Raw genomic sequence first — 21,436 nt, forward strand, 5'->3', positions numbered from 1 at the left:
GGGATGGGCGCGGTGGCGGTGACGTCAGGCGCGGGTGTGGCCGCGCAGGCGCGCTGCGCGCAGCGGAGGGTCGAGGCCGCCGCCCGGAGCCGCCGGCGGGGCCGGGGCGGGCCGTGAGGGGAGACGGCCCCGAACCGGCCGGGTGAGGTCGGGGCGACGCGGCTGTGGGAGTCTGACCTCTGACTGAGGTTACCTGGGTGGGTTGTTTTGCCCCCGGAGGTTTGTGGGTGTTAGTGATGTTATTGCTTACTGCTGTTCTTATATACGGTATATCGAGTATAGTATATGTACAAAGAGTACTATGTAGGGTATATGGAGAATATATATGGTATATGAAGTAAAATAGACGAGATTATTTTATAGGTTTTATAGGATACATATGTGGTATATAGAGTGGAATGGACAATCGTACACCCTACACTTAGGGAGTGTAAATCATTTTGAGTCTGTGTGTCAATACGAGCAGAGAATGGTCCCTGACACCTTCTGGGGAGCACGGCCGAAGCCCCAGCCGGCTGGCAGAGCCCGAGCTGTCGGTGCTCTGTGGCCGGCGAGGTGTGATGCGAACCTCGGCTGGTTAATAATGCAAAGCAGAGGAGCGGCTGGTGAGCGAGCCGTGGTTTCCGCCGAGCACCGAGAGCTCTGCCGGGCCTGGTCCCGTTCTCCAGAGCCATTTTCTGTCCCGGCTGGCAGGTGCGGGTGGGTTGGGTCTTCCCGGCCCGCTCCTCCCGGCGGGGCTGGCTGCTGGTACTGCTGGTGCCGGGAGTCAGAACCGGTCTGTTCTGCCTCCAGTGTGCTGTGCCCACGTCTGGGCTTCACAGCGGAATAAAGAAAATCTACTGGAGGGTCCAGGGGAGGCCACGGAGAGGATTTTTGGGCTGTGCAGCATCTGTGGGCCGGGCAGAGCCTGCGGGAGCTGGGCTGGGCAGGCTGCACAAGGGAACGCTGCCAGGGATGCCATCAACGCGGCCCAACATGTGCAGGGGCTGCCAGAGCACGGGCCGGGCTCTGCTCGGCGCTGCCAGTGCCAGCAGCAGCAGCAGCGGCCATCGAAGAAAGGGCAGCGAGGGGCAGGGCAGCAGGAGGGAGAACTTGTGTGCATGGAGGGACAGCAGAGCCCTGGAACAGCTGCCCAGGGAGGGCCGGGAGTGTCCCTGTGTGGAGCCATCCCAGCCCCAGCTGGGCACCTTCCTGTGGCATGCACCAGGGCGCCCTGCCTGGCCAGGGCTGGGCTGGGGGCTCCTGAGGGACATTCCAGTCCTGTAATTCAGGGATTCTGGGTGGTGCGATTAATGCTGTTCTCAGTTCAGGGTTTTATGGGTGGACGTATGAACAGAAACCCTCCTAAGCTGAAGGTGATGTGGAATGGAGCTGAGGGTGGCAATGTCCACACTGCTGCTGCAGTTCTGTCCTTCTGAAGAGTCTGTGCTTAACTAACAGGATGGCATTCTTCAAACAAGACAATTTGTTGTGGTGTGTCCTGTAAGCTTGTCCTTATATGTCTGAAAACTTCTGAAGCTTTTTGTTCACCCCCTGATTCAGCTCCTAAATTTGCTGTGGCAGCAGCCACCTCAGCTTTTGGTTTGGACAATAGGTTGTTCTGCTCAGCAAGAATAATTTTTGTTTTTATTGAAAGTTTTCACACAGTGTTTGTTCAGTTATACTGAACTTCTCCATCGGGTTGATTGCTGATCTGTGGGCAGCTGTTCCCTTAAACTTTTTGTCTTTAGGGCTTCAGGCCTATGTGTGGGTATATGGTGTCAGGGAGGGGTGAAAAGCTGGAAATCAATTCCTTCAGTGCCCTTGATGCCTTTTCCTTGGTCTTAGAATTAAGAGTTAGAAACGGGAAAGGGATTAAAAGGTTTTTATTTTGGTATTTAATAAGGATTTCTATGTTGTAACAATTTGTCAAAATGGAATATACCAAAATGCATACATATGTTAGGTGCTCTATACAATTTTACAGATTTTATAAATCAGTATATTTAACAAAGATGTCTAAATGAGAGGTTTAAATAAATGGTGTGATTTTTTTTATTTTAAAGTATTTTTTTTTTAGATAGCTCTAAGTTTACAGGATGTGTTTTAGAGGGGGGTTGGTTTCTCAAGATAGTGTAAGGTTTTCTGCCTTCTAACTGCAAGGCTTTTAGGAGTTGGGTCTTTTGGCATAGTAGAATACCAAGATTATGTTGAGATATTAGGCCTAAAGAGTTACAGGTATGTATGTTAAAGGTACTGAGAACATATAAAAGGTATATTAAAAAAAGATAAAGTCATCATGGCATCACCCTTAGTGAGGGAGAAGGAGCACACTGTACTCCATGAGCATTTCACTGTGCATTTAGTGCTCAGTGCTCGTGTTTGCACTGGAGGTTTTGTTCTGCTGGGGTGCTAAGGTAGGAAAAACCATTCCAGTGCTCCCACAATCCTTAGTTCAGCATTCTGCTCAGGCTAAATCTGATAATTAAACACAGTGATGGAGCTGAAACAACGTAAGCAGCGAGCAAAAAGACAGGGGTTGTGGTGATCAGAATTGGGGTGGTGGTCATTGTGTGGTCATCCCTGTGGAGGGGACACCCCTGTGCCCCTGCTTGTGTTCCTTTGCCTCTTAACCCCAGCTTGGGCTGCTCTGGTATGTTTGGTGTGAAATCCTCTGCAGTGGGCACTAGCTGCAGCAAACTGCACGTCTGGTGCTGCCCGTATGTGTGAAAACTACAGAGAGTGGTTTTCAGGGGCGCTTAGACATGAAAAGCTAGCTTGTCTTCAGGCCTTGAATTGGCTGCTCGGTAATAATTAACCTATTCATTCTGTTTTGCAAGCTGTCACCACTGAGAACTGCTCACTGCCTCCATTTGCAGAGTGAATCTGGGGAAAAAGCCCTGACAGTCCATCCTGTCAGCTGGCCACCCGGTGTCCCAGCAGCCTTGTGCTATCGTCTCCTTTAAGGAGGAGTGCGTTGAGAAGTCCCCAGTGGAGCGTTGGCTTTGAGCTCTGGAACACGTGCCTGTTAGGTTGGAAGGGATCAGTAATTCACGCAGGGTTTAAAGGAAGTGTTAATAGTTAACAGTCGTAGTGCAGTGGAGCTATTGCCTCTGGTTCTTGGGTCTGTGTGCTGCTGTGCTGGGAGTGTGTCAGAACGTTTGCTGGGCATCTAGGATGAGCCTGCCTAGAGGCTTATCTGCAGAAGTCACATGTCCAGTTAGCGCTTTTTGGTAGTACCTTTTGTGCTTAGAGTATTATTTTCCCATTTTGAGACAGACTGCTGTTTTAACCTCAAGTCTCCTCCTGCATAAATATTTAATCTATCTTTATCTGAAACCATCGAGTCTTTACCAGACAGTGATTTAAATATAATTTAAAACATGTTTTAAAAAATCTTTAAAATGGAGCTGGTGAGAGCCCAAAGTTGTGTGTCTCCTTGCACTATTATTGCCTCAGGTAAAGTTATACTTATAACATTTACTAAAAAAAATACTAATCTGTGAATCAGTTTAGAGAGTGTCTAGTGACTGTATTCAGAGCTCTAAAAAACCAATTCAGAAAACAAGGCTTTGTGTCTGCCTAAAAAGCATATACAGCGGTGGTGCTCCTAGTTTCTTATAGTTAGAAAATAGTGTAATTCTTTTGTTACAAGTATAAGTCTTTAAAGAATATGCTCAAAAAAAAATGCAGTTTGCTGAAGCATGTGGTTCCTCCAGACCCTTCACTCAGGGAAGCAAGCAGCCATTTAATAAAAATGTGTCACCAGAGCTTTTTCATAGCTTCTAATCCAGTAATGTTAACACTGGGACAGGCTGCAGGCAAATCCAGGCAGCAGAAAATAAAACTTGTAAGGCTTTTACAGTTCTTTGGTGATGCAGAGAGATGGAGTTGGGACAGAGAGGTGCACGAGGGACAAGGAGGTACTGCTGGTCTACCCTCTCTTGGGTGTTTTGGTTTTGTTGTGGGTTTTAGTTTTTTTTGCTTGTAGGTCTGTTGTAGAAAGATGAAGACATATGAAAAGTTTGAGGAAAGAGCAATGAAATTAGTAATAATGCATTTGCTGGTTTTTCAAGGTTAAGTTAGTTATTCAAAATATTTTACCAACTCATATAACCATTTTATTTTAAAAATAGATTTAACTAAACAAAGCAACATTGCTGGGTTAGACTGAGGTATGATAGTTTTGTGGGCTCTCTGTAGAAGTGGGTTAATCTGTATTAAATAGATGTAAATATTGGTGTGTGGTTTTAGTTCTACAGTTCTTTTCATTGAGTTCTTCCTATTTCTGGAGACTTCAGTGGGCCAACGCTGTACAGCATCAATGCATCCTTCTAATTAGCATTATAATCTAAAAATAGATAGTGTTGACATCTAATAATGCCCTTATGCTTAAATCACAATTTGTTTGTGCGTCTCTCAAGAGTGCAACACAGTGAATATTCCTGAGACCTTTTTAAGTAAAAGACAGAGGTAGATGAAATAATTACTTGCCTCTCGTCTGTATTTTTTTCCAGTGAGGAAGGTTTTTGTTATTTATAAGCTCCTGTTGTTATTGATATCTGTGATAAGTGGTGAGGTTGTATAATAAATACCTACAGAGGACACAAACCGGCATTACGCATCCTCTGATGCCCGGTTTTCTTGTAACCCTTCAATATTTCTTGTTTATGTGGTCCATCTGAGTATTGACTGCCCACAGATACGTGCTTTAGGGACAGGATCTGCACTTTGATGTCTCTCAGTGAATCACCAAAAGCTGTTAATCGTGTAAGGCTCTTAATTGAAATAACTTCCAGTTCATGTTGTTGCATCCCCCTTGCCGGGAGGTCGTGATTGTTACAGGAAGGAGCTGTGCTCAGATGGGCGAGGAGAAGGGTCACCGAGTCTCTCCTTGCTGCTCTTCCAGCCCTCCAGACAACAGTCAGAGACTTGTGTAAGAGTGCAGCCTGAAGACTTTGGCTGTGCCTAATTAATGGCCATGGATATCCAAACAGTGATATAGTTGGGTTGTTCATTTTTTGTGAAATTTTTGTGACCACTTCTTCCAAAATTTTGGAACTTTAATATAAACTAATATTAAGTTTAAAAGTTTAATATAAGCTACAATATAAAAATAGTAATACAAATTAGAGCAATAAGAATTTGGACAATCAAAGTTAGGGCAATAAAAAACCCAAAGAATTACGAACGTTCGGATGCTTTCCTCCTGAAAGCATTGGTCGCTAACAATGGATTAACCCTTAAAGGCAAGAGGCTGTTGCATATTCATATATCTCATACATGATTCACAAATTCTTTTCAAACAGAGGGTGCTTCCTGGTTATTGTCAGCTTTCCCCCCTCATCTTGTCAATCAGTCATCTCGGTCCCCACCAAGTCTGGTTCTTCCCAGTAAGGAGGCAGGAATTCTTCTCTTGGGGATTTTGGTGTTTTGTTGCTGGTATCTCTGTGCGAAGAATTTCTTGAGTTAGTTAGAAAAAGTATCTTATGTGGCATTGTTTCTATTTTAATATCATGTTATAGCCTAAATTTGTATTTAACACACTGCTGAAGAGGATTAATACAGTATAACTTCCTAACATAGCACATATAATACTCATGTTAATATTTGCGAGAAGTGAATCATATAATACACATTTTTCACATTTTTGGCTTACACATGGGCACAAAGTACTGTGCTACTGCATATTTGTTTCACCTTTCTTAACACTTTTGCAAGCCTCTCTTTGAACTACACATTACCTTAAAGTGTTCTTGTTCCATGCAAATTAGTGTGGTAAATAATTGCGTCACACGTGGTGAACAGTTACACATTGACACAGATTAAAGCTTGTGATCTGAACTGTTCGGTGAGGGGAAACCTTAGAGCTTGGGGGGAAGTAAGGCACGGAAGGTGGATCTGTAGCTGCAGGGTGGCGTGAGGGGTGTGAGAGGACTGAAGTGTTTGTTTGGGCTCTGAGCCTTCAGGAGGACGGCTGGGCATTACCGGTTGCATTGGGGTAGGCTGTGAGGACAGCCAGTGCAGGGGCACTGATGAAAGCAGAAGGAAAACTGGACAGCTCTCCGCCACCACGGTGGGGTTTACAGATACCGGACCAAATGGATCTCAGTCCCTTCAGTTTGCTCAGAGGAACTGTAAATATTGAGTTTTGATTGGTAGCTTCACTGTATGGGTGTTCAGCCGTTGAAGAAGATGTGCATTTGGCAGGCAATTCTGAGCGACCAAAAAGGCATAAAATTGAGGCTAGAAAGGTTCATTAAACAGATAAACCAGGGTGTTTTGCAGTGGGGAATGTGATTGATAAATAAATAGCTCTCTGATGACCTGGTAAGTCTATAATAAGAGTTTCATGTTCTTGGGGGTCTCAGAAGCATAGTTGTTAGTGTGTTTTGAGTAGAACAGAAATTATGAGCTTCATTACCATGTTGGATTTTTAATTTTTATTATTATTTACACAGTTCAGTTGTGTTGAAAGGTAATAATGGCCTGTTTGTTTTTTGCCTGTGAGCTATGTGGCATAAAATATTTAAGGGGTCAGACTAGAAGATCCTAATATTCCTTCTGGTTATAAACGTGCTGACATTGTAATGCCATAGCAGATGCTTTCAGATGCTTTGGTTTTTGTTTGTTTGGTTGGTTTTTTTTGGTTTTTTTTAAAATAAAAAGCCTCAATTCTGCAGTTTGAAGTGAATTTGGGGGTGTATTGTTCATAATGCTGAGTACACTGAGCATATCCAGAGTACTTAGAGGCTGCAGCCCTGTTTGTGCTTAGGTTTTGTTTACATGGAGAGAGAACAAGGTATTAATAAAAATAAGAAACCACCTCATATGAGCTGCTGTCTAATACGAACACTTGGGCTTTTTAAACAAAAATTGCCTTGAATTAAATGCTGTGTTTTTCTCCGTAGGTTTAAGAAGGCTAAAGCTTCCTAGAACTGAGACTAGAATGGACAGTTACTTTAAAGCTGCAGTCTGTGACTTGGACAAACTGCTTGATGAATTTGAGCAGAATACAGGTTGGTTTCTGCATTGCCTTTTTAGTGGAAGTACATGGTCAAATGACTGTTACCATGGAGTTTGAAAGTAGCATCTGCTAAGTAAAAGCTTGTATTGATGAATAGATGGGGTTGAGAGGAGGTAGTGCACTGTGGAAAGAGAGGAGTCATAAACTTTGCTTTTGATCTCTTCTTGCTTAAAATAGATGAATATGAGTGCTTCAGAACCCCTCAAAATCCATACGACTCAAAGCTGTCTTCAGTCCTGGATTGCTTAGAGCATGCACACCCCACAGCAGAGCTGCCAGAGGATCCTGCTGCATGTCCTGCCCCAGAGGAGAGCTCTCCCTGCGCCCCAGCAGGCACAAGGGATGTGCTCAGCTTCTCACCACCCAAAGAGAGAGGTGTGGCTGGACCCGACCTCTTGTCCACTGTGGACAGCAGCTCCCTCAGTGAGGCTGAGGCTCTGAGCCTGGGAAGGTGCAGCGTGCCTGTGTGTGACCTTGTCAGTGACACAGCAGATTTAATCCCCTCAGTGGCTGCTCCAGAAGGGGCTCGGGAGCTGCAGCCGGATGAGCTCCAGGGCACCCAGGGGCCCGCTGCCTGTGGCGTGTCTTGTGTCCCCACGCCTGTTTGTGTGACTTCACCTGGCTGCAGCGGGGCTGCCAGCGCACAGCAGAGGGATGGGGACTCGGTGTTACAAGATTCAGGGCATCTTGCAACACAACAAATTAATGATTTAGCTTTAAAACCAGAAAGTTACGCTGCCGGAGCAGTCCTGGGTCTGTGTGACGATCAACACAGGACAGAACCTGTAAAGTGCAATGAAGTACTTGACCACCCTGGAGAAACTGCTGCCCTGGATCCTGAATGTGTCACTGTAACATCACAGACTTGGAATGCACACAGTCCCAAAGATGAAAAACTGCCTTTTGAAACACAGGATGACGGTGCGTGCTCTGCAGCAAGCGAAGAAGCATATGGAGGAAATGCCGTAGGAAAAGTAGATCCAAACAATGGGAGTAATGCTGATTCCATGCCTTCAGAGCTGCCAAAGAGGCACAACAGCAGTGCAAGAGTACCTGGAAATCATGTCTTGCCAGGCTCCTCGTGTCAAATAGGAGCTGAAGTAGAATTGGAAAAGAAAGGCACAGAAGAGAATGTAGATAGTGAAGAACTTAATAGGGATGAGGTGCCAAGCAGTGTTTCCAGTTCATGTATGTCAGCTGAGGATGTCCAGACATCTCTGTCTTGTCTTTCCCTTCCTGTGTCCATGTGTGGTTCCTTAGTTGTATCAGAAGAAAAGGTTAATCCTCTACCTCAAAATGCAGTGGCGGAGGTTATTAGTGATACTGTAACTGTTCATGCTGGAGAGTCTAAAACTCTTCTCCCTGGCAGGGAATCCTGTGAAAGTACTAGCTGGCATGAGCAAGAAGATGTAGCTGAAATAAGTGAAAGTATTGCAGAAGAAAGTGGAGATGGAGAGAAATACAGTACTGAGAATATAATTGATGATAGTGATTCTCAGCAAATCAAAGCTTTTGCTTCTGCTTTTCTAGACCCTGGAGCTGAGCCATATGATGTTGGTGTAGACACTTTTTATGATGAGAGCATGAGCTCTGTTATGGCTGACTTTACTGTTGAGGACAATATTATTAAAAGTGATATTCTAATAAGCGATGCTGAGCTTGATGATTTCTTGTATGGACAAAGTCTGCAGTCCAGTGTGTTGAAGTCTTCAGGCAATGATGGTAACTTGGTGGAAGCTGATGCAGATGGAGGGAGTTTAACAGATCTGAACAGCCTGGATTTCACAGAGGTCAATGAAGAGCTTATGCAGGCAAAACTGGAGGAGATAACAAGCATTAATAGTAACCTTAAAGCATCTGTTCCTGACAATGAAGTGGAAGCTGCAGCAGAGGTCACCATGTCTCAAAGTCAAGGCACGACTGAGAGTGGCAGTGGAGCTCTGGTTTCTGATATTTGTATTGAAGGTGCACGACCAAAGCAGTTGCTTGACCTTTCCCAGGGAGCTGCTGGTCAGAAACAAGTGAATAGAACAAGTGTACTTGAAAGGGAAAGCCAGGAGTGTGGTTCTGTTAGCCCAGAAGCTCCCCTCCCAGACACCAGTGTAAATGCTGGTAACACTGACCCTGGGGAAAGCAGCTCTGAGGCTGTAGGAAATCAAGCGTCGGAGAGCGCTGAGCCACGTAAGGCGCCCGCAGCTCTGTCCTGGAAGCAGCCCCTGTGGGTCCCAGACTCAGAGGCACCCAACTGCATGAAGTGCCAGGCCAAGTTCACCTTCACAAAGAGACGACACCACTGCCGGGCCTGTGGGAAGGTGAGTCACCGGGGAGAGGTCCTGTGCTGCCACAGGAAAAGGACGTTCTCATTTGGCCATAACTGAGATAGAGAAGGTAGAGGATGTTGACAGAAGTGTTCTGGGCTCAAAGTACTTTACTTGACAAAGACTAGGTTTTATTTTCCCTCCATAGGAACCTAAAGACTTTTGGAAAAGACTGATATTAATTAAGAAACACATGGCCTTTTTTGTGAAAATTGTGATTAAAGAGAAGTACAAAGTATATTCTTATCTGCCATTACTGGCTAGGTTGGTGTGTTTTGCATAGAGTAGGGGAGATGAGATGATGGACTATTTCAGCGTAGTTGTATTGAATCAAGCCATTATTGAGCTTTTAACTTAACTGTTTATGTTCTAAAAAATTGAGGTGGTGATGATGAGAATCCAGTGGTGTTACTAGTTATTATAACTGTAGAGCACTGCCCCTGAACCTGAAGGGATTGCATTTTTTCAGGAGCTGTAGCAGCAGTACCAATGCAAAAGAATTTATGGTCTAAATCTGTCTTACAGTGTGTTTAGATGTATCACTTTCTAAGGAACTCATCTCAGGGTAAAAGTATGTGATTCACCAACAAAATGAGTAATTGTAGAACTTTTTTTCAGCCTGAGGTCTTCTACAGAGAGTAAGTGATGCCAAAGCTGATCCTCAGTTTGGAATTCCCTTGTGATCTACTGTGGCTTGTACTGGTGCATAAATGGAAATGCTAGGAGTTCTAGTGACCACACCGTTCAGTGTTGCTCTGTAAGCTGTAAGGATGAGGAGACAGAGCAAAGACTGGTGTTAGCACTAAATTTCTGCATCCCCAGTGTTAAGCACCGCCTGGAAAGGCATGGTAGTTTTTCTTTCTACCTCTCTTCCAGCACTGTGTGTTCAAAGGATGATGCTCATTTACTCAGCTGCAGCCACTGTGAACTAAAATGTAGGTGTGAATTGAGGTGTCCAGGAAATGAAGAACTCCTTGTGCTGACCTGGCAGCCGTGGAACTTGCTGCCAGAATATCCTGGTGAGATTTTGTGATGGTTTAAGCACAGACCTTCAGAGTGGGTTCCATTTTAGTCATAAGACTGACTGACTTCAGGTTCCTGTTTCACATTTGCTGTGAAGTTCTCACACCTTGTCTAGAGATGGGCGACCCTTCACTGCACAGTGCTGTTGACAGCTGTGAGTGTGTCGGCTGAGGGGATCGTGGCACAGCAGCAGTGTATTTAGGGAGCATCACAATGTCTCTTCATTAGGAGAGGGAGTGAAGGCAGCATGGTTTGTCTAAACCTGAGAGATATGGGAGTGCTGTGCAATTACAGCTTTTCTGAATGTGCAGCTTAACCTTCTGCCTCATAAGACTTTCTATCTTTTTAATAGCGACTTTTTTTGTCTTAAAAAATCCCAAATCGGGCATTCCTTGTGAAGCTGTTGTTTGTTGTGTTTTCAGCCATTTGGGAACTAAGGGAAAACTGTTTAAAATTCACAGTTATCCTCTAGGGACTGTTCTACAAGACAGTTGTATGGATTCCCATAGCTCTTTTTTATCCATGAAAATAGCAGCACTGGTGGACTCTGGCATCTGTGGCAGAGGGAAGTGTGCAGTTAGTGGTCCCTGTTTTCTCTGCCCTCTGCAGCCCTCACAAGGCCAAACAGCTTTGCAGTTCCATTTTCCAGGTGTTTGTCTCTTGCTGTGGTACCTTTTTTCTTCCTAGTTCAAGCAGGACCCACTTGCTTGCCCAACAGCCTGCTACTCACTCCCTTTCTCCTGTCTCTTAGTTTGCCTTCACCTTTCAGGTGCATTAGGATTAATCCTCCTGCTATCCCCTGCAGGTCCCAGTGTCACCAAGGGTGTGAGGAGAACACTCCTTGCTGGGGATTGTGCTGCTTGGCACTTGAAGCCCTGAAGCGGATTATAACTGATTAGCAATTAATCCTCATCAATCACATTCCTAACATATGTACTGAGCATGCGTGTTTCCTGTTGAGGTAGATTACCTGTGGCACTAATCCAGAAGCAGCTGGAATAGCTTCTTTTTTTAGCTCATATTACACTGACCAATCACTGCTTTTGCAGTGAGTTTTCCTGCTTGGAGGAGTTAATTGCAATAACTTTCTTTTTTCCTATGCCACTCCTGTTTGGGATTTCCCTCCCCCTTTCCTCCTGAGCCTTGATCCACTTTGTTTTTCTGGATTGGGAGCAATTAGGAATAGAGAACACCTTTAGGGGTTTCAAAAGACCTTTTGTAAAGGGTCCAGAGTCTGCATATAGCTAAAAATGGTGTGACTCGTTAAAAACTTGCAGATCATCCTTGAAAGAACATAAGGGGAAAGTGGCAAAACCTCCAGATATTTATGGCAACTCTTGCAAAACACCAGCTATTCTAAAGACATAATTCTTTGAATGGGATTGTGTAGATCCCATTGTAGATTGTCCAGGCTAATGAGGCAACCTTCCCCCCTATTTCTGCTCCAAAATAGGGAGGATATATAGCTTGTTGGAAGAGCATATTCTGTTCTTCCAAAGCAGCAAATACTTGTGTGAAGGGAGCTTGTCCCATGCAGGCAGCACTGCTTGTTCTTGCTGAGGGAGCAGGAGAGGCACTCAGCAGCCCAGCACACGAGCCAGCCTGCCCCAGCAGCCTGCAGCAGGCAGCTCTGGGCTGTGCCAGGCTGGAGAGGCAGCCTCGAGTGCCTGCCAGACTGGCAGCAGCTTCCTGAGAGCCGTGCTGAGCGCACAGGGCTGCAGGGATGGTCCTGCAGCCCCAGAGCAAGAGCCAGCTCTGCGCCTCGCTCCTTGGCCCTGGGGCTGCGGGCTCATGTGAAATACTTACGGCACAATCACAAGTAGGATTGAGAAGAATTTGGGATAGGTGGTGCAACCTGAAATCTTTTCATCCCTCCAGAGAAAAAATTTTATTATAATTTCAGTTGAGTCCTGCATGTTGCTGCTTTCTGCTTGGTGTGTATCAAGGGTTTTGTCTTTGTTGTTCTTGTTTTTCCTGAGGATTTCTTTGTCAGGGATTAAGATACAGGCTTGAATACAAGGCTGCAGATGGTTTAGGATGAAGGAAGTGTATTTTCCTATTTGCTGTGCAATATGTCTATAATATTTAATGCAATCCTTTTCTGATTCAGGTTTTTTGTGGTAGCTGTTGTAAACGAAAATGCAAACTGCATTACATGGAGAAGGAAGCGAGAGTCTGCAATGGCTGTTATGATGATATTAATAAAGGTAAAGAGGTTTTTTGGAGTAATTGCAGTAATCATTGAACTGTCTCTTTAACCCTTATTCTTTTTGGGGAGCTTGATTAATTGGTGTAGGTTTTCCTATTTCTGAGATGGAGGGATAAAGATAATTGTTTCTTAGTTGGATTCCAGTTCTTATTCTGAACTTTGAGGCTCGAGTTGGTTGTTTTTTTTAAAACAAACAAACAAACAAAAAAGTAGCTTTTAACTCCATAGGACTAAATAGAAGGTTACAGAAGAATACAATTTGAGTCATCTGTGACAGGAATCTAGGAGAAGTTACCCTCCCTCCACAGTAGCCCTGTGTGTGTTTAAAGGCCACATCCCTCCTTGTTCTCACATGTTTGCCCACTTTATGTTGCTTCCTGTCCTGGTGTTTTTAAAGTCACTTACCAGGGCTGCAGTACATGACTCATCAGATAACCTTTTCTTAACTGGAAAGCTAACCATGGATGCTTATGAAAACATCAGGAGAAACAAGTGAGGTCCTGTTGATGAGTATGTAAATAACAAGTTGAAAACATGTCAGATTTTTAATAGGCACCTCAGTGGAGTTCAGATGTGACACGTGTTTGCCCCAAGGGTCAGGAGTCATAGTGGTGTAGCCACTGCAGGGAGAACAAGGGGAGGTCTCTTTGTCTCATGAGAAATGAGGCAATTATGCAGGTAGAAAATCAGTCCAAATTTTCTTCCATACAACAGTATGACTGTTTATTTTTCATAGGTAGATCACAAACTTTACATTGCCTCCCTCAAAAAACACCCTCCTACAGTACTGCTCTGCAAAAGAAATTTAATCAATTGTGCGATCTTAAAAACTAACCACATTATTTTAGCACAGGCATTTGAAAGGATGATGAGTCCAACTGGTCCTGTCCCCAATTCCAGTGTCTCCTCTGAGCATTCTTCTGCTGTTGCATCTGTAGAGGAGGCCCAGATACCTGGGGGTGCCAGCTCTCCTTCACCATCTGCACTGTTGCCTACCTCAGCACTTAAACAACCTGGTCCTGAAGGTACAGATCCTCAATGTAACACACATCTCACACTTTGACAGTCTCTTTGGAAAGAGCTGCTTATCACATCTGGGATTTATTGTTGGTATTTTTTGTGTGAAACAGGAACACTCTGAATGGAAGCACTTTCACTTCCCAGTCTTGGTGCCAGGCCCCAGCTGGTTCTAAATCTCCATTTATGAAAAGTGGATGTTACTTTTTTCATTGCCTTCTCTGCTTACAATGTAAATCTTTTTGTGTAGCTGTTCATTCTATAATTTTTACATCTCTTGGGAGATCGCTGGCTCGTGTTGGACTGCCAGTCTTAAAGTGGAAACAAAAAGTAGCTGTTCAGGGAGAAGTTAGAAGGGAAGAGCAAAGCTTATTCTCTGTGTAAATACAAATGATTAGTGGCTAACTAGTGTCTTTGTTCCACTTTTATTAAACATTTGACCTTCTTCAAACAGAACACATTGTGAACAAAATGATAAATCAACTTTTTTTAGAGTGTATTCCATCTTTTATTTCATTCTTAGGTCACTGTGGAGGGGTGATTGAGGAAGTAGCCTTCTGTAATACGAATTGATAGATTTAACTGTAGCAGGGCAGCTTCCTCTGCAGGTGAGAGTTTATATTGCCTGATTGGAGACTGGCCAGTGTTGCCCTGTACTCTGTTCCAGTGAACAGGCATTCTCTGTCCATGGGGTGGAGAGAAGGGGCTTCATTTCCATCCCTCTCAGCTGGTGGAGCGTCTGTAACTCGCGATAATTCAGAGTTGTTGTTCTCGTCTGTCGCAGGGCTGTGCCCCAGAGAGCAGAAGAGGGTTTGGTTTGCAGATGGTATTCTGCCAAACGGGGAGGTGGCAGACACAGCAAAGCTGTCCTCAGGAGCAAAGAGGTCACAGGAATCCAGCCCAGAGAGCACAGAGCTGCCCGAGACGCCCACGGTAGGAGTCGGGAGGGTTCACCTGCACAAATTATCTATGGGGAGAGCTTTGCTGGCCAGGGATGGGCCCTTACACACCAGGGCTTCTGAGTCACAACCTTTGGAACCTGAGACACTCCTTTGGGCAGCAGCTCTGAAGTCCTTGGATTGAAAAACGTCGTAGTATTTTTCAATTTGAGTAAAACTGAGCAAGGTTTTCAAAGGGAAACCTCCTTTGGTTTGAGGTGTCTGTGAACTTCAGAACTGGTGTGGCTGAAAATTTGCCAGAGCAGTTTTTTCAGTACGCAGTGTTTGATGAACCGCTTTTGTGAAGGGCACCTCAGCCACAGTTCTTAAGGCTGTCATTAGCAACGTGCTTATAGTACAAGTTTGTGGTTGTTTGCTTTTATTCCAGTGGCCTGCTATATTATATTTTATATATACTATATAATCCATCCGTTTATATTTATATATTCACTATTATAATCCATCAGTTTATATATATATTTATATATCAGTTTATATTTTTTATATATATATATGTATATATGTGTGTATATATATATATATATATATGTATATTATATAATCCATCAGTTTCCCTCTGGATCAGACTAACCAACTTGGTTAGTGCCCTGCAATTATAGGGCATTATGGGGTCTGAGATTATAGGTTGCAACAAAATCTGTGTATTGCTTTTAGTGTGAAGTAATACTGAACCAAGAGGGGGATTGGTTTTCTAATTTTGAGTCACATGCATACTAGTGAATGAACTGCACTTTTAAAAAAAAGTCCACAGAAGAGGTGTAAGTTTGCTGTGGAAAGACTTAGCAAGGTTCCTCAGGTGAAGCCTTTTTAAGATAAAACATAGCAAACACTGAAGCACTGTCTCAATTAGTAACTTAAATTCCATGATTTTCACAGCACTCAAGACTTTTTACAATACATTGATAAAGCTAAAAAAACCAGATCATTATTATTTGTATATGGAGGATCTGAGCACTTAACAGGTGTATAGCATTTAAATCAGCTTATACTCATGAAGAACTGTAGTAATCAAATAAAAAAAGAGAGTAAACAAAAGATACAGCCTGTCTCTCATTTTGGGGAAAGAGTAGGATATTTGCACTTGCAGAAGATGGGCAATGTCTAAAATTAAAAGCTGCATGGATAAAGTGAGTGGAAGACAATCAGTTGATGCTTCTCCTGTGCAGCCTCAGAAGCTCAGACAAAACCAGCACAGTGCAGCTCCAAAGCAAAGGCAACACAAAATCCTGGAAGTGCTGCTGCAGGGTATGTGAAGGGCAGAAAATGCCAAGTATGAAACACCCACAAGCAGATTCAGGGAAGAAGTCTGCTATTAGCCAATTTAGCCTTGTTTTTGTCTGTGTTTTTGTGGAGTCTTCCCTTTGGAGTTGTTGGCTTTTTTTTATTTTGTGGCAGCATGTTTGTTAAATGGAAGATTTGCTGGAAGCTGATGAGACACCAGAAGAACTGCTACAGGACAAGCTTAAAGTTGCCAGGGTTTTTCTTGTTGTGTGGACAAAGTCTGGTACAGGATGCAAGGCTAAAGGAAGATAATGTGCATCCCTGTTTTTTTGGAGGAGTCTTGGGGGATTGGCTTTTTCCATTTCATTTTTTTATGACAGCTGACATCCCAGTGTGCCTGTGTTCATGGTTGTCATACCTGTCTTGCTGGGGGAGCAGTGTGCGTTGGACTCCAAACTAAAAATTAATCAGACTGAGCAAAGCTACATTCAGCTATTAGTAGAATGGTAGAAGTGGAGTAGAAATGTTTGCAGTACACAACTGCTGAGCTAGTTTGTGTTACCAAACAAGTATATTAACTGTGCATCTTCACCCATATAACTCCTAAACAAAAAAAAAAAAAAAAGAGGATCCAGGAGAGATTGGATGGCTTTCTTCTTATTAGGAGGAAATGTATTCCCAACTTTTGTGATAGATTTCTTTCTCTTTTTGCTTCTAGAATACTAGTAATGAAGATTTAGCTGGTTATGAGACAACGTAGATTTTTTTTTTTGTTGTTGTTATTTCTTCCTCACAGGCTGCAAACCCAGAGGAAGATGACCTGGTAACTGATGTGAATCAAAAACTGAGGGAAGATAAGATGACAAGGATGGAGGAATTACATCCTTCTGTACCTTCAGAGGGTGCAGAGCAGGCCGTGCCTGGCCAGAGTGAGGTGGTACCTAGTGACAGATCTGTCACTCCAGGCACTGAAGAGTGTTCCCCTGCAGCAGCAGAGGAGAGCAGTCCTGGTTCAGAGGGCCAGAGCACACAGGCTGTGCCTGTCTCTGCCTCAAGCTGCAGAGCACTCTGTGGGGTGGAGAACTGGGTGCAACGAGACATCAGCCTTCTTCCTGATGGTGATGAGCTGCCTCCACTTCTGCTTGCACTGGGTGAAAAAGGGAAAGGTAAAAGCTGCTAACTTCTTGAGAAAATTGTTGCTATTTCCTCACAGCATCCTAGAATTTCTTGGGTTTGGAAGGGACATTAAAGCTCATCCAGTGCCACCCCCTATCACCCACACCTTCCGCTATCCCGGATTTGTAAATACAGACTCATTCATAAATACAGACTCAAAAAATTGTATTTTAATGTAATTCTCATGTAATTTATTTGTTGCATACTGGATTGTTGGGTAATGACTGTGCACTTCTAACAAGATCAGTATGTTATGAGAAGAATGCGTAACCACTGAATTGCATGATAGTGGTTATCAGAGGTTGCTGTGCTTATCAGAGGTACCTGGCAGAATCAGGGTATGGATGAGGAGTCAGCAGTCAGGGATTTCCAAAGTCAGGGCTGCCCTGGTTTGCACCTGTCTTACAAGCTGCTGCTTCAGTTCTCTGTGTTCCTTGAATCTCAGGGTAAGCTGTTCCCTGGTTGGTCTGTAGCTATTCAAATCTTGGGAATAACCACGGGAGTAGGAGGATGGGAGGACTCTGTCATACAGTGAACTGATTCTTGGTTTGGGTCATTGGCTGGTATTTTGAACTAAATCATGTGTCAATTTATTTAGATCTTCTGGTGGAGGAACATCCATTTCACCAAAAGGTCGCCTTGCTGCTTGGGGAAGGAGGTCCTAATCCATTGACTTTTATTCTAAATGCAAACTTGCTTGTCAATGTGAGGCTAATAACATGTAAGCATTGCACATTTTCTTCTCCATTAAATCAAGCCTTTTTTTCTGTCTGTAAAACAGCATTACTATGGTATCTTATCTTTTTAAAGATTCCTCAGAAAAGTGCTGGTGCTTCTCAACAAATGGACTGCATGGTTTGGGTCAGGCAGAAATTGTCATTCTGTTGCAGCGTTTGCCAGATGAAGATGTTTTCCCTAGTGAAATATTCAAATTATTTCTTGACATCTATAAAGATGCAATGAAAGGTGTGTCATTTTAATGTCTAACTTTTTCTTGTGTAGAATATTCTTGCTGATCTTTAAAACCTAAAGTTGATAGAAATTTTTTCTTGAATTATTTGTCTAATGATTCTGTTGAAAGAGCTGGCAGTGTTAGACTAGAGTTCTAAATAAAAGAAACAAATGAATGTGTTTGTTTCATATACTTTTGTAAACATCCTGTTTGCAGGTTTTTTGTTGTTTAGTCATATTGTGGTGGAGATTCTAGGTATGAGCCCTGAGTTTGTAGTTTTTAGGATACCTGCACTTCATTTGTAGAAGTACAGTGCTCATAAATGTAAGTATTTTTTCTATTGATCAAAACTCATCCACTGATGTGTTTAGGACTTTAGGCACTTGTTTGGAGGAACTTAGCTCCGTAGTCAGGTTCATTTGGGGATGAAGTACAGGCTCATGTTGTGTGGGTTTAGATAGCTGACAGGCTTCAGGAAGATGTGAGGGGAAGGGTGGGGCTGGCAGGTCTGTCAGAGCTCACTGCTTAGTGCAGTTCTCTTGGCGCGGAGCGGTGAGTGACCCAGCTCTGTAAACACTCTCCATTCTTCTTTCTACAGGAAAGTTCATCAAAAATATGGAAAACATTACTTTTACGGAAAGCTTTCTCAGCAGCAAAGAGCATGGTGGATTCCTGTTTGTTTCACCAACTTTTCAGGAACTTGATGATCACATTCTACCAGATAACCCTTTTCTTTGTGGCATTCTGATCCATAAGCTGGAAATACCCTGGGCAAAAGTGTTTCCAATACGCTTGATGCTGAGATTGGGAGCAGAATATGGGGGTAAGTTTTAACAGTGACAGTAGCTGCATAAACTGTAAAGTTCCCTTTGGAAAATACGAGTAGTTTTTAGACAAGCAAGCTGTTTTTAAATAATCTTTGCAGTATTTTATATTACACTTGTATAAGCCCAACATGTGGAGCCACCTGGGAGTGTTCATTGTCCTGATAGACTTCTTTGATTTTTTTTTCTCTTAGCAGATGAGAAAGCTAAGAAACCAAAACTGGCAGTAAAATATAAAGATTTTTTTTTGGTTGTAGGAGAAAGGTTTGAAGGGATGATCACAAGCCCAGTTTGCAATTCTGATAAAATGGTTATTTAAATTAAATTATTTAAGTATATTGGCAAAATATTACTGCTTCATTAACCAAATAAAGGTATTGATTACTTAAAAGGATAACTTATTAATACATTGGAAACTTCTAGGCATGTAAAAAGGCTGTAGCCCACCACTGTAGAAGCTGCAAGTCCATAAATGTGAGAAATGGATTTGTAAGGGATTCTCCAAACCTGACTGAAAGCTCACACAGTCTTGTACATCTGTGTGCTGACTTAGGAAGGCCATGGAATAGAGATGGCATTGTTGAGAGAGAGATTGAACTAGAAACAAGTTTCAAAGGATGGCCTTGCAAAAAGACCAGATATTTTGGAGAATCAGAACTGTGAAAGATGCATTGTAGCAAAACCACATGGGGTAAAATAATAGGTGGTTGGTGTTAGAAGTATTAGTAGCACTGTGTGGCTACAGCTAATAGGCTGAAAAACATTTGTAAGGTATTGTAACCCAGAAATAAGTGAGTTTCTGATAGAACGGCGTTGAGTTTTACATCTCTTACGACTCACCCTTCAATGACACTGATATGGGATACAATTTTTTAAAATGCCTCTCAGTTGCCCCGTCTGTGTAAAGGTGGGAATTGTCCAGCACATAAACATGGACCTGTCACCTGTTCATGGACTTCTGGAGCCCACAGTGGCCCTCTGCCAGCCAGATCCTGTCTGCATGGTGACAGAGGTGGCAGCTGCTTTGTTGTTGTCCTTTCTCTTACCGATCCACTTGCCCTGCTTGGCTTTTTTAACCACTTTTGTCAGATATAACCATGAGGGGAGAACCACACTGCGGCTGAAAATTACAGAGGGGCTCTGCTTCCTTTGGCTGGTCAGATATTGAGGTTTAGAGACAGCTTATAGGTGAAAAAAGCTATAGAACTACTTGGAATGTCAAGTTGTAGAGTTGTTGTTAGGTAAATGTGACCTTTTTCTTCCTAGCCTATCCAACTCCCATGGTAAGTGTCAGGCGCCGGGAGCCGCTCTTCAGAGACATTGGACACACGATTATGAACCTGCTTGTTGTGAGTAGATGCTTCACTACCTGCCCTTCCTGTTGTCACCAAAACATCCTCCAAACAAATGCTGAATCTTGAAAGCAGAGCTAACATTTCTGTTCTTCGTACTTGACTTAAAACTCGTGAGGGAGTTAAAGAAGCAGTTTGTTTCACCTTGTATTGTTATGCATTAATTCTGGTAGTGAAAAAAGGTTTTTAATGAGTGAGGGAGATGTTGGCATTTGCACTGATGCTGGTAGTCATCATTCAGGTGCATTTCTTTCTTCTGAGCATCATCGTGGTGCAGGGATTCTGGTCTTAAATCTGACAGTTTTAAATGTGAAGAAACACTTGACAGGCAGATGCTGTGGACTAACTGCAGTACTAATTGCTTTGTCAGACAAACCTTATCTTGCCACAGTTATTCAGCTTGACTGTCTTTTGTGAAGGACTTTTGGCAAAACCACAGGTCTGAAATTCATGCCATTTCCTGTGGAAGCTTTCCCTCTGTTACCCAAACGATTTGATTTTAGATTGCAGTAAGCCTATGTTCCTGAGCAGTAACCTTCCTCTTCTGATACTTACACAGGACTTCCAGCCCTTTTTTTGCTGTGAGCCTGCAAACAAACTCATCTAGGTGGAGGCTTCCACGCTTCACTTTTCTATCAGAGAAGGGAGGGAGGGTGTTGAAGTTTTTCTTTCCCTAAATCACTGGCATTCTAATGTGAATGAATTAGCCATAGAGTAAATAACCCATTGGTTAACAGAGCTAATTTGTCAGTGCTCTGAATTTATTAATACATTCCCTGAGATACCTGTCACATACACCTGGTGGGAAAAAAGGGATCCCTAAGTCTTCAGCCACTCTAAATACTACTGTTTTTTGGAAGTCCTACAGATGCATTTAGAGTACCTTCATCTAAGTGATGAAGGTAAGGAAAAGGTAATAAAACAATACTTAATTGTCTGCTAACATAAATACTTTGTCTGTTATAGGACTTCAGAAATTACCAGTACACTTTGCATACCATAGACAACCTGTTTGTCCATGTGGAAATGGGTAGAAGCTGTATTAAAATACCTCTGAGGAAGCACAATGAGGTGAGTACCTCCATCTTAGCTTTCTAATCCAAACTGCTTTAGTCTTCCATTTTTTGTACAACACCAGTCACACCTCTGCCATCAGCTCTTGGAAAAAACCCTCCCTCAGAACTTTATAGTGGCCTAAATGTGTGATGGGAAGGGCATGCAATTACCTGAGCACACACTTCCTTCTGTGGTACACTGGAAGGTGGATAATGAGGAGTAGAGATTTAGGATAGCTGTTAAGTACTGAAAGATCTGCAGTTTCTTCAAAATCCTTCAGCATGTATTTTTAAACATTCCCTGTTGCAGATTTCCCGATTATG

At 43.2% G+C, this 21,436-nt stretch overlaps 1 protein-coding gene across 4 annotated transcripts in view; it reads left to right on the plus strand.

Annotated features, from left to right (window-relative positions):
- The first annotated feature begins 123 nt into the window (after positions 1 to 123).
- ZFYVE16 (zinc finger FYVE-type containing 16) overlaps positions 124 to 21,436 on the plus strand; it is a 78,986-nt gene continuing 57,673 nt past the window's right edge. For 3 of the 4 annotated variants that reach the window (XR_009115896.1, XM_058043450.1, XM_058043453.1), the window contains exons 1-12: positions 124 to 197; positions 6,891 to 6,998; positions 7,184 to 9,318; positions 12,458 to 12,554; positions 13,405 to 13,581; positions 14,358 to 14,506; positions 16,550 to 16,919; positions 17,528 to 17,650; positions 17,740 to 17,895; positions 18,480 to 18,704; positions 19,972 to 20,054; positions 21,024 to 21,128. Coding sequence is in view for 3 of the 4 variants with exons in the window: in XM_058043450.1 (XP_057899433.1) it covers positions 6,929 to 6,998; positions 7,184 to 9,318; positions 12,458 to 12,554; positions 13,405 to 13,581; positions 14,358 to 14,506; positions 16,550 to 16,919; positions 17,528 to 17,650; positions 17,740 to 17,895; positions 18,480 to 18,704; positions 19,972 to 20,054; positions 21,024 to 21,128 (3,690 nt within the window). In the remaining variant the exon portion in view is untranslated. The remainder of the gene's footprint in view (positions 198 to 6,890; positions 6,999 to 7,183; positions 9,319 to 12,457; positions 12,555 to 13,404; positions 13,582 to 14,357; positions 14,507 to 16,549; positions 16,920 to 17,527; positions 17,651 to 17,739; positions 17,896 to 18,479; positions 18,705 to 19,971; positions 20,055 to 21,023; positions 21,129 to 21,436) is intronic. The other variant, XM_058043452.1, reaches the window with a different exon arrangement.

This window comes from Melospiza georgiana, chromosome Z (genome assembly GCF_028018845.1).
Source record: "Melospiza georgiana isolate bMelGeo1 chromosome Z, bMelGeo1.pri, whole genome shotgun sequence".
Taxonomy (NCBI): Eukaryota; Metazoa; Chordata; class Aves; order Passeriformes; family Passerellidae; genus Melospiza; species Melospiza georgiana.